This window comes from Rutidosis leptorrhynchoides, chromosome 2 (genome assembly GCF_046630445.1).
Source record: "Rutidosis leptorrhynchoides isolate AG116_Rl617_1_P2 chromosome 2, CSIRO_AGI_Rlap_v1, whole genome shotgun sequence".
NCBI classification, from domain to species: Eukaryota; Viridiplantae; Streptophyta; class Magnoliopsida; order Asterales; family Asteraceae; genus Rutidosis; species Rutidosis leptorrhynchoides.
In genome coordinates, this window is record NC_092334.1 from 156,515,854 (window position 1) to 156,531,445 (window position 15,592).

General features: G+C 35.5%; 1 protein-coding gene across 1 annotated transcript; it reads right to left on the minus strand.

Moving 5' to 3' along the window:
* Positions 1–1,336: 1,336 nt before the first annotated feature.
* LOC139888380 (phytyl ester synthase 1, chloroplastic-like) lies at positions 1,337–6,900 on the minus strand. Its single transcript, XM_071871388.1, has 13 exons — positions 6,573–6,900; positions 6,280–6,331; positions 5,919–5,974; positions 5,508–5,666; positions 5,294–5,398; positions 4,218–4,321; positions 3,939–4,060; positions 3,666–3,774; positions 3,330–3,460; positions 2,663–3,032; positions 2,240–2,353; positions 2,081–2,166; positions 1,337–1,637 (listed from the first exon to the last, which is right to left on the minus strand). The coding sequence occupies exons 1-13, from the start codon at positions 6,898–6,900 to the stop codon at positions 1,337–1,339; spliced, it is 2,037 nt and encodes a 678-aa protein (XP_071727489.1).
* Positions 6,901–15,592: the final 8,692 nt, after the last annotated feature.

Here is a 15,592-nt window from a genome sequence, read left to right on the forward strand (position 1 = left end):
TGACCGATTTCTCGTCATGTGATCATTTAAAGTCCATTTTCAAGTTTCAAGTTCACAAAATGCATTTTAAGTTTCAGGAATCCAATTCACACATATGATATGCCGTTTTGAAGGTAATGAAACATGCATTACAATTAAACACTAACAATTAACATTTCATGGTATTCAAGCATCAAAAAGTTCATCTCAAGAACGATCAAACCCTAATCAAGAATCACAAAATCATTAATCATGTTTTTGAAGTTTTACAAATCAACCTACACATCAAAATGAAGCTAGTGATACTAGTAACACAATTAAAACATGAACTTTAACGATTTAACAACATTTAATCTTCCAAAATCAAAGATTAAGCAAACCCATTTTCAAGTGTTCAAACTAGTTACTCAAAACAACAAATCGAACAAACAAAACATATATTCATGTTATACACGAGCCATAGACACTAATTAACACTTTTATAATTCAAAAACATCAAGAACACAAAATCTAGTAATTTTAGAAAGTTACCCAAATGAGATGAAATTGGTATCAAGTCGAAGAGGATGAAGAGAGGATTCCAAATATGTAATTTGTTTGATGTTAGCCTCCAAATCCGAAATTAGATGATGAATCTTGGTTGAGTTCTTGAGAGGAAAATGGAAGTATGAAAAGAGAGAAAGAGAGAAAATGAGAGGAGGAGGTTGAAGGTTTGACTAGTTGACCTAGTCAAATCTTTGACCTCTTTGCAAGTTTAGTCCCTCTAGTTCGGGTGCGGGTGCGTGAATTAACCAAACGAATTATTTTGAATTACACGAGAGTACGAGAAATGTTAAAATCCAATAACGAAAATATTTTAAGAAGGTTAGCTAATGGAGGCTATGAATCGAGATACTGAGGATAATATTACAATAAAAAGACGGGCGTTAAAATAATTTAACGGAAAAATGCGGGATGTTACATAACTACTCAGCTAAATGGAGATGGTTACACAAGTGTTGATGTTGATGTTAGTTCACATCTTTGGCTATTTCACGCATGCGTACATTTGTATCTACAACGGGCGTGAGTTTTATCCTATCAACAATTGTCAACAATTGTATTATTGTTTAGCCCAAACCCAATCCATTAATTGGTATCAGATTCCAGGCATGTCTAAACAAGAATAGAGGTCGTATTGCAGGGGAACAGTCACAAATAGGTCTGTTTAAATTTCCAATTAAGATTCACTCTGAGATTAATTTGAACAAAAGTAGAAAATATATTTGATCATCACCAATATGATCATGTACATATTTGGCCACTTAAAACTTACATCTGTAAACAAAATGTCATATATATGAAGGACTTAAAAGGTTCATGGCTCGAATGATGGAATTTGATCTAACGATCCATAATTTCTAAGCCACGAAAACCTCTCAACCATCCCTCTATAAGGATCTTCGTCTCGTTTCTTTAACAAATAAGCCATATTCTTTTCGACATCGCATTGAATCTGCGAGTATAAGTTCCGCAAGTAATCTTTGTCATTTAACATATTTTCTTTTCCTTTTGTTCGTATGGGCTTCCCGAACATATAGTAGATTCGACCCGGTAGCTTCGGCATAAAGATAGGAAAATGAAGTTGTTGCTCTGCAATCTCGCCACCTGTCCCCTTCCTGTCATGAAACAGACCGATGAATTAAAGAGAAATTTAACAAGGCGTATCAGTGAGAAACGCCTATACACAAACAATCGCCCAAATGATCACTGGTATCCATATATATAATTACTGTTGTCTAAACGGGTCAGTTGGACCCATAAAAACCTTTCATAATTGAATAAATAATGCATGTTTTCAAATCGGTGTTGTGGAACTCGGAATTACTCAGCGAGTACTCGGCCAAACTTGGTCAAACTTGGTATTACTCGGAAAATCGGTCAAAAATCGGCCAAAACTCGATTTTACTCGGAAAATTGGTCGAAACTCGGTCGAAATCAGTCAAAGTCAAACTTGGTCAACATCCGAGTACTCCCTAAAATGTCCCGACCGAGTACTGCTCGAGTAGCGATTTTTGCAACCTTTCATTAAATGTAACTGGATATCGTAAAGCAAGTTCACCTGATGCTTTTTCTCCCTTGATTAAGTTCAGTCACCATTCGATTCAGCAACGGGTTTCTCATCATTTCATCATAATCAATAAGTAGCTGCAAAACAAAGTTCATTAACAACAAGAACTAACGAGATAAATTACATCGAAAATGAAAAGCGTTTTCTTACTTCTGATAAGTCATCTTCCCCAACAACACCAAATGGTATAATGGTAGCCCCGAACTTAACTGCCATTCTTACAAATTCTTGTTTTTCAGGCCAAAATAACTTGCTAGCTTCACCCTTTAAATCACAAAAGACACGTACTCAAAACTTTCAGTTTATTTTCGCTAGAAGTTTTATGTTTGACATAATTACTGAGATAGTCCCTGTGGTTTCACCCGAATTCTAGATAGTCCTTTTGTTGCTGAGATGGTCCAGGTAGTTTCACCAAATTGATGAACCACAAGACTATCTCAGCAACATTTTGAAAACCAGGAGGAATATCTCGGTAAAAAAAAATACTAGGGACTATTTCAACAATTTGAGTAAAACTAGAGGGACTATCTCAGTAATGACGTCTTTATATTTTAGTGATAAAAATAAAAGTACCTTGCGATGGAAAGCTTCACGTGCACCACCGGGATAAAGTAAGACGTACGACTTTCTTGTTAACAATTTAAATAAATTTCTTGCAGAAACCGGAATTGCACCAAATAGCTTCATAATATCGGTATAAGGAACCATAATATAATCATCTTCAACGTTGAATGAAAAAGTCTCCGGGTGAGTTAAAGCATGAAGGACGACTTTTTTTTCTCTCAAAAATTCTAAAACAAACGAAAAAGTTTCCAATCCCCATAACATGTGATTACCGACTAATAATACGGGCCCCTCATCTGGGATCCCTGCTAGACCTCTCACTATTTTTCCATCTTCCATTGTTGAGAACATCGATGCACCCATATGAAGGCGGTACCACCTTAATTAATTAATTAGTTAAAAAAATTGGATAAACGCCATTTCTTTTTTTTTTTTTTTTTTTTTTTTTTTTTTGAAAGGCAATGTTAGTGGTTAGCACACGAAGTTAATTCACGAAAATCCCCCCCCCCCGAGACTCGAACCCTGGTCTCCTCGAACACCATGTTAACATGGTGACCAATGAGGCAAAGCCCCATTGGCATAAACGCCATTTCTTTGGTTGTTAGTAAAACTAAAAAAAAAAAAAAAAAAAAAAAAAAAAAAAAAAAAAAAAAAGAGGTTAAATTTTATATATTACCAACTCTCATATGGTACGGTTTTAAACTCTGTGATACTAGGAGGCAAAAAGTCGTTAAATATGTCGTACTTCGAAGACTGGCGGTACATTTGAGTAGCTTTAATAGCTGACAACACGTTAACCCCACTCTCCTGAATGGAAAAAAACAATGCTTAAGTTTTGGTGGAAAATATATTAGCGTGTTAAACGTGATTAATAAAGCAGAGTGAAGAATTTGACATGAAATCATTCAAAAGAGCTAATTGGGCTCTTGAAAGTTAAACAAACCTATTTGTTGATGTATTTGGGTTGGTATTGTTAATATAGTGTAATCGGGTCATTAAGTATTTGAAGTACCATAAGGATTGTGTGCCCGTTTTCTTCGAATACACGTATCTTGCAGTGCTTCAATACTCCTGAAAGCCGTTGGGCCTCATATTTACTAGGTAAAAGTTTATCCTTACCACTGAAATGCAAATATTGATATATACAAGAAATATTAGATACGATATCATATAGAAATTAGTTTGCATAATACCATATAAGATTTTAATCCATAGTTATAGGCTCGTGAACACGTAAGTAACAAAATTTAAACTGTAATATGCATAAGCCGAAGAAGAAAGAAACCTTGCTAGTACTAATGTTTGAGCAGTAATAGCGTGAAGACGAGAATTAGCATAAGCAGCAGCTGATTCAACTAAATCGATTCTCCATTTAAGAGTGTCTCTTGGTATTATCTCCGTCAGCACCTATCATGAAATTTTTTAAAAATGAGAACGTAACTTATATATATTTTCATGATGATATTCCATAAACTTAACTTATATCTCTATTCAATATCACTAACAAAGAGAAAGTAACACGATAATATCACAAGGAGTATTAAGTATAGAAGATTGTTCTTACAGAATAAGTTGGAAATTCCCCAATTATATTTCCTACCAATTGGAAGTAAGACGGCAGATTATTTGTATCGCCAAATTTAACCTCCGCCATCCTTACCATATCACCTGAATACAAAATCCAAAATGTAGGTTTGTTGAAAGTTTTTTTGTTTTTTTTTTTGTTTTTTTTGTTTTTTTTGTTTTTGTTATATATATATATATATATATATATATATATATATATATATATATATATATATATATATATATATATATATATAGGGGCAGGATCAATGGGGAAGTAACCAATCAGGGGGAAGCGGGGGGAAGCAAATTTTTTTTTTCTTTCTTTTTTTTGAATTTTTTTTTCCGGCATAAAGATCACACGAAAATATGAACATTTAGAAAAGACACTTCGTGATGAATGTTATTATTTAGGCGAGAAAACGATCGACAAAAATTACATTCAAGATAATATTGTTCGTGAAGAATATGAACGTTTTTTTCCATGTTTTGTGAAGTAAAATTTAGCCCAATTTAGAGTTTAGGGTTTAGGGTTTAGGGTTTAGGGTTTGGTGTTTTGGGTTTATGGACCTAAACCCTAAACCCTAAACTCTAAACCGTTCGTGTTAAAAACTCAATCTAAATCCTAAATCTAAACCCTAAATCTAAACCCTAAACCCTAAATTTCTAAACCCTAATATCTAAACCCTATAAACCCTAATATCTAAACCCTAATATCTAAACCCCAATAGCTAAAACCTCAAAATACGCACGAAAAACACGATAATTGTTATATATTACTTCTTCGAGCGTTTTCCCGCCAAAATAAAAACATTTATCACAAGTGTCTCTACTAAATGTTCATATTTTCATCTCATCTATAATGTTCGTGAACAAAGTTTTTTCAAAAAACGAAAAAAAAAAAAGTTTTTGCTTCCCCCCGAATGGTTACTTCCCTCTTGATCCTACCACTATATATATATATATATATATATATATATATATATATATATATATATATAGAGAGAGAGAGAGAGAGAGAGAGAAAACTACTAAAAGAAAAGATAAAGTGCACGATATAAGTTAATAACGTACCTAAAAGAAAGCTTGTTACATATGGAAACGTCCAATACCATTCCTCAGGCAGAGTCCTCATTGTTGCTACTAATGGGTGCCTTGGTGACCTCTCGTAAGCAGTCGCTGAGATGGATGAATATCAGATTCTATCTCACATATACATAAAAATATTAAAAATCATAAATATGAAGTAATAATACAAAAAACGATTAGTAGGAATAAAAAGGCTGACCCGGATTTGCGAGGACGAGTATCAAGTCGGTTGTAGGATTACGAGCTGCGACTGCAAGGGCTAAGGCTCCTCCAAAAGAATCACCAAGCAAATAAATTGGCTTATTTGGGGATAAAGTGCGCTCAATCATCACGTGTTCTTCAACAATTATAATCAAACCTTCATCAAAATCATGTTTTTCACCAAATTAAGTTAAACACAATTGGCTAAAGACAAGTATCAAAGATAATACTTGCCAAAATATGAATTATACCAAATACAACACTAAGAACTTAAATCTCCAATAGAATAATAGTTATGCAAAAAGGGTTACAACTTTGCAGGTTAAAAAAGGGTCAAATGTAACTAATTTATATAGAACCAATAAATAATTAATATTTACAAAGTATGAGTACAAGAAAAGACAATAACCTTCCAACGACGTTCGATCCCAAACAGGGATATGCAAGCATTGAACGTGAAAAACCCTGTCAATACAGTTGAATAAAGATCATTGTAAAATTGATGCATATAAGAAAAATACCCATTTTTCAAAGGAGTTATTTGGGGATATATTGGTGTGCGTTTTGAAAGTAATTATTCGACAAAATCATATAGTACAGTGACTGAAGCTTATTATCGTGACAATGCACATCCTACACATAACCCCAAATTTGAGTGTGACGGTGTAGTTACAATACAAAAAAAAATTATATACTTGCAGGGTTCTATAACAACATTTTTCAAAACAAATAATGCTCATAAAGCAGCTGTAGATCAAAGTTTAACTAACTTTCCAAGAGATTTTTCATGTACAACAAGGCCTGCTCCAGTCCCATCCAGTCCTACACAAATAATTAACAACTAATTAATCAATATATAACACATTATTTTTAATAAAAATGTTAACCAAAGGGGGATCCGCCCCGGCTCGATTTAACAAAAAAATACACTAAAAAGGAAATTCTACTATAAAATAAGGTTTTTATTAGTCCCATATGTGGTCAGGTTCAAGTTCCGCCACTGCACGTATCATGGTGCAACAAATTTGTGTGCTTTTTTATTTATCAACAAAACACCAATTACCAGGTATATACAAAAGAACTGGCGAATCTCTTAAAGGTTTGCCACACGCGATGGGACAAAACCACCTAGGCGGGCCTCCGTCACTTTTAATTAAATCCCGCGCAACGTTAATGTAATCCTTCATGGATTGAGTCCCATAACCATCATCCCACAAAGGTTCAAGCATTTCGACATCACTCGTTTTTTGTCCATCATTCTTATAAGAAAATGCATTGTTTTCAACAACTGATTGTGGTGCACCTACACTCTTAACCACAACACTTGAACGCGGTATGCGTTTATCGTTTAAAGTAAACACAGGTGATAATGGAACACTTATAATACTCATTATGAAATAGCTCAACACAAAAAAGAAATAAACAAATTTGCACCAAGATTAAGAATTTTGTGGGTATCAATTTAGTGTCATGTTAACTGCAAAAATTGCATATCCTACAAAAGAAACACAGAAAAGGGGGCATGTTTACGTATTTAGGTGAGTTTGGCAATAAAATGATAAGTGTGTTTCATACTTTCAAGTATCATACGATATGGATGACTCGACATGACATAAAAAAAGGGGGGAAAAAAACATTAGATAACATTTAAAAAATAAAAATAAAAAATTGATACTCAGGCAGGAAAAAGTACTTACAAAAACTTGAAGTCTGATGGTTATTGAAATTCTTCAATCAGTTTCTTATTGATTTCATTGTTGGATTCTGTGTGTGTGTTTTGCTGCTTCTGTTACTGCCAGTGATGGCGCACTCTCAATTACAAATTCGACCCAATTGTTTAAGCATTTTACAAGTTTTGTTCTCAAAGAGTAATAATAGCAGGTTAACTTTTTTGTTACCATCAACGTATTTCTTTGGTAAATGTTACAGTACCTATCATTCTTTCAATTTTAGGGTTCTTGTATCACCCTTCTGTGACATCTGTGGAGATAACATCTCATTATTAAGATATTTAATTTAATATTTCATATAAATATAATTAATAACTTTTCATATAGAAATTTTAATAATTATAATTTTCTAAAAGAAAAAAATGCTGTATTTTAGTTGTTTATAACTGCGAAATCTTAATACAATATACTAAATTATAAAATAGTAGTTAAAGAGATAAAATGAGTTATTTCATACTCTGTATATGTTTATATGAAATAATGGTACAATGAATGAGCTTTCTTTCATCTTTATTTATACAAAAATAAGAAGGTGTTATGTGCAGTAGAAAATCAAAAAGTCTTCACAATATTTTGGCCTCACTTGTGTTCATTGAGAAAATCAAAAAGTCTTTACAATATTTTGGCTTCACTTGTGTTGATTGATATTATCAAATCCACCGTTCACCTACTGCATCCATCTAGTTGTTTATTTCAACAACTTTATTAGCCTACCATAATTGACTATCCATATTTCTATTATTATTATCATAACACTCTCCATTGGATAGTAATTTTGTTTCGTTAGAGATCAACTACAAGTTACTGCCTCGTTAAAAACCTTACTAAAGAAAACATAGGGAAACAACTTTAGCTAAGGGAAAAAGAGTGCAGCATGGAGTTGACTCCCCCTCAAGTAGGCAATGTCTGAACTGTTACATCTTTTGAGCATGCCTCATGCCAATATTATGGACGTATGTTCTGAAAATAGCAATTGAAAGTGCTTTGGTGAAAAGACCAGCATAGTTTTTGCTGGATTGAACATATCTTATTTCAATCTTGTTGTCATTAATGAGATCTTGAGTATATGAGAAGAATCTAGGAGGTATATGTTTTGTTCGGTCACTTCTGATATACACATCTTTCATTTGTGTTATGTAAGATGCATTATCTGTAACATCCCGTATTTTTCCGTTAAAATTATTTTAACGCCCGTCTTTTTATTTTATTAATATCTTTCGTATCTAGATTCGTATCCTCCGTTAGCTAATGTTCTTAATATTTCCGTTATTGGATTTTAACATCTCCCGTTTACTCTCGCGTATTTAAATTAATTCGTTCGGTTAATTCACGCACCCGCTTTGAAACTTGAGGGACTAAACTTGCCAAGAGACCAAACTCTTGACTAAGTCAACTAGTCAACCATGAACTCTCATCCATTCATTCACCTCCTCCTCTCTTTCAATACTTCAACTTTTTCTCTCAAACACCAATTCAAATATTCATCATCCATTTCCAATCTAGCAATCAAACATCAAAACAAATTACATATTTGAAATCCTTGCATCTTCCTCTTCAATTCCATACCGATTTCATCAAGTTTGGGTAACTTTCTAAAATCACTAGATTCTTTGTTCTTGACGTTTTTAACTTATAAAAGTGTTAATTAGTGTCTATGGCTCAAGTCTAACATGAATATATGATTTGTATACTTGTTCTTGTCATTTTGATGTAACTAGCTTAAACTTGAAATGAGTGTGTTTGATCTTGAGTTTTGGTTGATCATATGTTGTTAGATGTTAAAAGTGCATGTATTAAATGTATTACTAGCATCACTAGCTTCAATTTGGTATGTAAGTTGACATGGAAAAGCTTCATAAACAAAATTGTTAAATTTATGATTTTGAGTTAGGGTTTGATAGAAGTAAAATGAACTTTTGATGCATTGAATGCCATGAAATGATGTTAGTAAGTGTTTAATTTTATTGTATGTTTAATTACCTTCGAAACGGCGTATCGTATGTGTAAATTGGTTTCCCGAATCATGAAATGCATTTTTAGAACTTGAAACTTTAAAGATGAACTTTTAACGATCATTCGACTAGGTTTTTGTGTTGTAAATGATGGTTTTGATTGATGAAACATGTTTAGTTGTATTCCTCGTCAAATTACCTTTCCAACGATATAAGATACGTGTTTTGAATGTTTACGGTTCGTAATTTGTGTTTGAATGAAATTTGGTTTTGAGACTTAGACATTTGAAACAGCCCAGGCACCAGCTCACGCTTAATGTCGCGGCGCGGCCCTCATGGGCTCATTTGTCGCGGCGCGGTAATGGCCGTGTTCAGGGACTGATCAACTTTATAATTTTTCGTTTAATTCCAACTATGCTACGCACCTCCGATTAACATGTAACTTGTTCTAACATGCTCATATATGATTATAAAACTCGGAAAAATTGTCCGAGACCCGACCCGAACGTGTTGACTTTTTCGTTGACTTTGACTTGACCAAAGTTGACTTTTGTTCAAACTTAACCAAATACTTATTCAATCATTTTAACATGCTTTTATATTTGTATCATGCATGAAACTTGGCAACGTGATTCACATGCTATATATAATCGAGTCGTAACAAGCCATAGGACTAATTGAACAACTTTGACTAACCGTGTTTATCGTTATTGATACAACCTATTTGTTTAGGTCAAGACTAGCATCCGCTCTTACACACGTTTACTTGTGAAGTACTTTTATACTCTTGCACTCAAGGTGAGATCATAGTCTCACTTTTACTCTTTTAAACTTACATTTGGGATGAGAAAACATAAACGTTTCATTTTACAAAGTGAACACAAGTACGAAAACAAACATTCTACATACGAGTTAGAACAAAATCCTCAATTCGATTATCATTAGTTACACTTGCCGTGTGTAAGCGAGAACTTATGTTGTATGGCCATACGGGTTTGACAAACCCTCATTCGGATGGTTTGCTACCGTTATTGGATGAAATATATTTTCGAGAAACAGTGCATGTTCTAACACTATTGTGATGGGGTTCTATGGATGGAAAGTTAAGCCTTGATAATTGGGTGCTCGTGATAACAAATTTTAGAATGGTTTACTATTATTTCAATGTTATAAATCTTGTGGTTCATTTGTACATACTTACTTACTTAAACCTATGATTTAACAAACGTTTTCGTTGACAGATTTCTATGTTTTTCTCAGGTCCTTGAACGTTTTGTGATACATGCTTCCGCTCATTATTTTGATACTTGCATTGGATGTCGAGTATATATGCATACATGGAGCGTCTTTTGGCTACTTTTAAATTGTGTCGCATAGGTTTCATTTGTACTTATAACGTAACTTGTGGTTGAACTATTCTTGTAAACTTTGAAACAATCTTTACATTTGAAATGAATGCGACATATTTTTGGTCAAACGTTGTTTTAAAGACTTATGACCACGTAACGGGACCTAAGTAGATGGCGCCGTCAATGACGATTTTGTTGGGTCGCTACAGATGGTATCAGAGCGTTGGTTGTAGGGATTTAGAGTTCATTGGTGTCAACCCCGAGTCATAGGGTACATTAGTGAGTCTAGACTACAACCGGCATATAGACTTGAAGTAGGAATTACTTGACTACTTGTGCATTTATACTCGAACTCTTTTATTCATGCCTAACTCTTATTCTATCTTAATCTCACGTTATTTAATTTGATTGACACGTCACCTTGACTTTGTGAAATAATGTCGAATGCACATATGAATTAGGGTAATATAATTGCCGGGATTATATTACGGTGACTCATATGGATGTTCCGATATTATGACATAAAGAATTTAAGACGGGTCATGGAAAATTTTCTCTTCATCATTATTCCATATCACGATTAGTATTATTGAGAATACTAATCAATGATATTCTTGTGTCATGAAGGAACAATGGCTCACCGAGGTCAACACAACACCCCTCCTGAAACTCTTGAACAAGCTCTTCAACAAATGATAGCCACCGCCGTGGATGCGGCCATGGCTGGTCACTCCTCCAACAAAAATAACAACACCAACCATGGAGCCAATAATTCAAACGAGGGGTGCTCCTACAAGAACTTCATGGGGTGCAAACCTCCCACTTTCGATGGGATCAGAGGACCGGTTGCTCTCACCCGATGGTTAGAACAAACGGAAGCCATTTTTAGCATAAGCGGTTGTCGGGACCAAGATAAGGTCAATTTTTCCACCCTCACTTTCGCCGGTATTGCTCTCTCCTGGTGAAACACGTATGTACAATCGGTGGGTACCGATGAAGCCCACACACTCTCTTGGACCGAATTAAGAGAAAGAATGATCACCGAATACTTCCCGCGCGAAGAGACTCGAAGGCTCGAACAGGTAGTAAGAAATTTAAAAACGGTCCGGAATGACCTCGAAGCTTATAATCAACGATTTGTCGAACTAGCCTTAATGTGTCCAACCCTCATGACTCCCGAGTCCCTAAGAGTTGAACTTTACATGGATGGCCTCCCTAAGAGCATTTAACACGGGGTAATGTCATCAAGACCTACTAACCTACAAGAGGCTTTAACGATGGCCCGCCAATTTATAGAAACAGTGGATGAATTTGAAGCGTCGGCACCAACGACCGAGGATCGATCGGGTAACAACAAAAGAAAAAGGGAAGCCTCTCAATCAAGCAATCTCAACCGCAATGACTTCACCAAGAAGCCTTTCGCCCCCGGCGGCAATAAGGGGTATGCCGTGTAACATCCCGCCTTTTTCCGTTTACTTTTATGTTTAACTATTTTAAATTCCGTTATATGTTTATAACATCTCCCGTTGATACGCGTTTTAAAAATATCTCGTTTAGGTAATTCACGCAACCGCAACCGAACTCGAGGGACTAGTTTCGCCAAGGGAACAAAGATGTGACTAGCTTTTGACTAGTCCAACACCCACCTCCCTTTCTTTTTCATTTTCATTTCCCTTTTTCTTTACTACTTTCATATTTTCTCTCAAAACACCATTTCAAAGAATCATCATCCAAATCCAAGCTAGCGGGTGTTTCGCAAAACAAATTACATTTTTGGAATCCTTGCAACTTCCTCTTCGATTCCATACCGATTACATCTAATTTTGGTAACTTTCTAAAATCACTAGATTTTGTGTTCTTGATGCTTTTAACTAATAAAGTTGTTAATTAGTGTCTATGGCTCAAGTCTAACATGAATATATGATTTATATGTTCGATCTTGTTATTTTTAGTAACTAGCATGAACTTGAAAGTTTGGTGTGTTTGATTGATGATTTGGTTGCTTAAATGTTGTTGTTATGATAAAGTGAAAGTATTAAATGTGTTCCTAGTATCACTAGCTTCAATTTGATGTGTAGGTTGCTTTAGAAAACTTCATGAACTTGATTAGTGATTTTGGTGAAATTGGGTTAGGGTTTGATGAACTTGAAATGGACTTTTGATGCTTTGAATGACATGAAATGTTATTTGTAAGTGTTAGGTTGTATTGTATGCTTGATTACACGGCATATCGTTCATGTAAATTGGTTGCCGAATCATCGAATTGCATTTATGAACTTGGATGCATTAAATGAGGAGCTTTGAATGTAAAATTTGGTTGTTGTAAAAGTAAATGTGATTGATGAAATGTGTTTAGTTGCTTTCCTTGTCAAAATACCTTTCCGATGATATAAGATACATGTTTTGGTTATTTGCGGGTCATAAATGGTGATTGTTTGAAGTTAGGTTCGTGCATTAAACTTGAAAACTGCCAGAATTTCTGCACAGGTAATGGCGCGGCGCGCCATATCCCCGCGCGGCGCGCCAAAGTGGGCTGACCAACTTGTCACTTTTATGAAAAATGTTTGTTATGCTACGCACCTCTGATTCACATGTAACTTGTTCTAACATGCTTATACATGATTAAAAACCTCAGAAAAATAGTTCGGGACCCGACCCGAACGTGTTGACTTTTTCATTGACTTTGACCCGACCAAAGTTTGACTTTTTGTCAAACTTAACCAAATGATTATGCAATCTTTCTAACTTGTTTCTATACTTGTATCTTGCATGAAACTTGACAATTTGATTCACATGCTACATAATCGAGTCGTAACGAGCCATAGGACTAATTGAACATCTTTGACCTATCGTGTTTACCGTTATTGATACGACCTATTTGTTTAGGTCAAGACTAGCATTGTTCTTTGCACACGTTATTTGTTGAAGTACTTATTGCTCGTGCACACAAGGTGAGATCATAGTCCCATCTTTCAAACAACTTTTAAGCTTTAAACTATGGGATGAGAAACATATACGTATCATACTTTTACACTTTGAACACAAGTACGAAAACGAACATTCCACGTACGGGTTTGAACAAAAAGCCTCAATTCAATTATCATTAGTTACACTTGCAGGGTGTAAACGAGAACTTATATTATGTGATCACATGGGCTTGACGAGCCTCATTCGGACGGTTCGCTTCCATTAGCGGATGAAATATATTTTCGAGTATAGTGTATGTTCTAACACTACGTAACAGGGTACAAAACAGTTAAGTTTGATAATTGGGTGCCCGCGAAACAAATAACAAACTTTGGAATGCAAATGATTTTGATAATCATCTTATATTAAATCTTGTGGTTCAAATACAACGTTTACTAAAACACCTATGATTTCACCAACGTTTTCGTTGACAGTTTTCTATATGTTTTCTCAGGTCCTTGAATGCTTAAGGATACATGCTTCCACTTACTTTTTGATACTTGCTTGGATGTCGAGTATACGTGCATTGTTGGAGCGTCTTTTGACTACTTTTATAAATTGTGTCGCATAGGTTTCATTTGTACGTTAAACATTGAAATGTAATTAGTCATTGAACTACTTTTGTAAACTTGAAACATCCTTTTACTTATGAAATGAATGCGACATATTTTGGTCAAACGTCACGTTAAAGACTTATGACCACGTAACGGGACCTAAGTAGTCGGCGCCGTCAAACGTGATTTGGTCGGGTCGCTACAGATGGTATCAGAGCGTTGGTTGTAGGGATTTAGAGTTCATTGGTGCCAACCCTGAGTCATAGGGTACATTAGTGAGTCTAGACTTCAACCGACATATAGACTTGAAGTAGGAATTACTTGACTACTTGTGCATTTATACTCGAACGTTTCTACTCATATCTACTCTTATTTCATCTTAATCTCACGTCGTTTAATTTAATTGACACGCCACCTTGACTTAGTGAAATAATGTCGAATGCATATATGAATTAGGGTAATATAATTTCCGGGATTATATTACGGTGACTCATATGAACGTTCCGACATTATGGCATAAAGAATTTAAGGCGAGTCAAGGAAAATTTTTCTCTATCCTTATTCCATATCATGATTAGTATTATTGAAAATACTAATCAACGGTATTCTTGTGTTTTGAAGGAACAATGCCTCCTCGTCGTGCGCCACGCCATGAGACTCCCGAACAAGCTCTACAACGAATGATAGCCACCGCCGTGGATGCGGCCATGGCCGGTCACTCCTCCAACAACAACAATAACAACAACAACAATCAGGGGGCCGGTAACTCAAGCGAAGGGTGCTCCTATAAAGCTTTCATGGGGTGCAAACCTCATACTTTTGATGGGACCGGGGGACCGGTTGTGCTCACCCGATGGTTTGAGCAAACGGAAGCCGTCTTTAGCATAAGCGGTTGTCGGGACCAAGACAAGGTCAAATATTCCACCCACACCTTTGCCGGTATCGCCCTCACATGGTGGAACACGTATGTATAATCGGTGGGTACCAATGAAGCTCACACCCTCTCTTGGGCCGATTTAAAGGAAAGGATGATCGTCAAATTTTTCCCTCGTGAAGAAACCTGAAAGCTCGAACAAGAGCTAAGAACTTTAAAGGCGGTCGGAAATGATATCAAGGCCTACAATCAACGATTCGCAGAACTATCCTTGATGTGTCCCAACCTCGTGAACCCCGAATCTCAAAGGGTTGAACTTTATATGGATGGTCTTCCAAAGAGCATCAAACAAGGAGTGATGTCATCCAAACCCGCTAACCTACAACAAGCCTTAAACATGGCCCGCCAATTGATCGAAACGGTTGACGAAATCGTAGTTCCGGCACCTAAGGCCGAGGATAAATTGGGCGGCAACAAAAGAAAATGGGAAGCCCCCCAATCAAGCAACAACTACAACAACAACTTCACCAAAAAGCCTTTCACCTCCGACGCCAAGAAAAGTTATGGTGGAAATAAACCCTTTTGCAACAAATGCCACAAACACCACTATGGTGAATGTAGCAATCTATTTTACCACCGGTGCCAAAGGGGTGGTCA

Excerpts from the sequence above, each read along its gene's own strand:
- LOC139888380 (XM_071871388.1), bottom strand. The coding sequence starts at position 6,900 with ATGAGTATTATAAGTGTTCCATTATCACCTGTGTTTACTTTAAACGAT. Across the intron at positions 5,399-5,507 it reads ACTCGTCCTCGCAAATCCGG|CGACTGCTTACGAGAGGTCA; the intron begins GTCAGCCTTTTT and ends CATCCATCTCAG. Across the intron at positions 4,061-4,217 it reads GGGAATTTCCAACTTATTCT|GTGCTGACGGAGATAATACC; the intron begins GTAAGAACAATC and ends ATTTCATGATAG.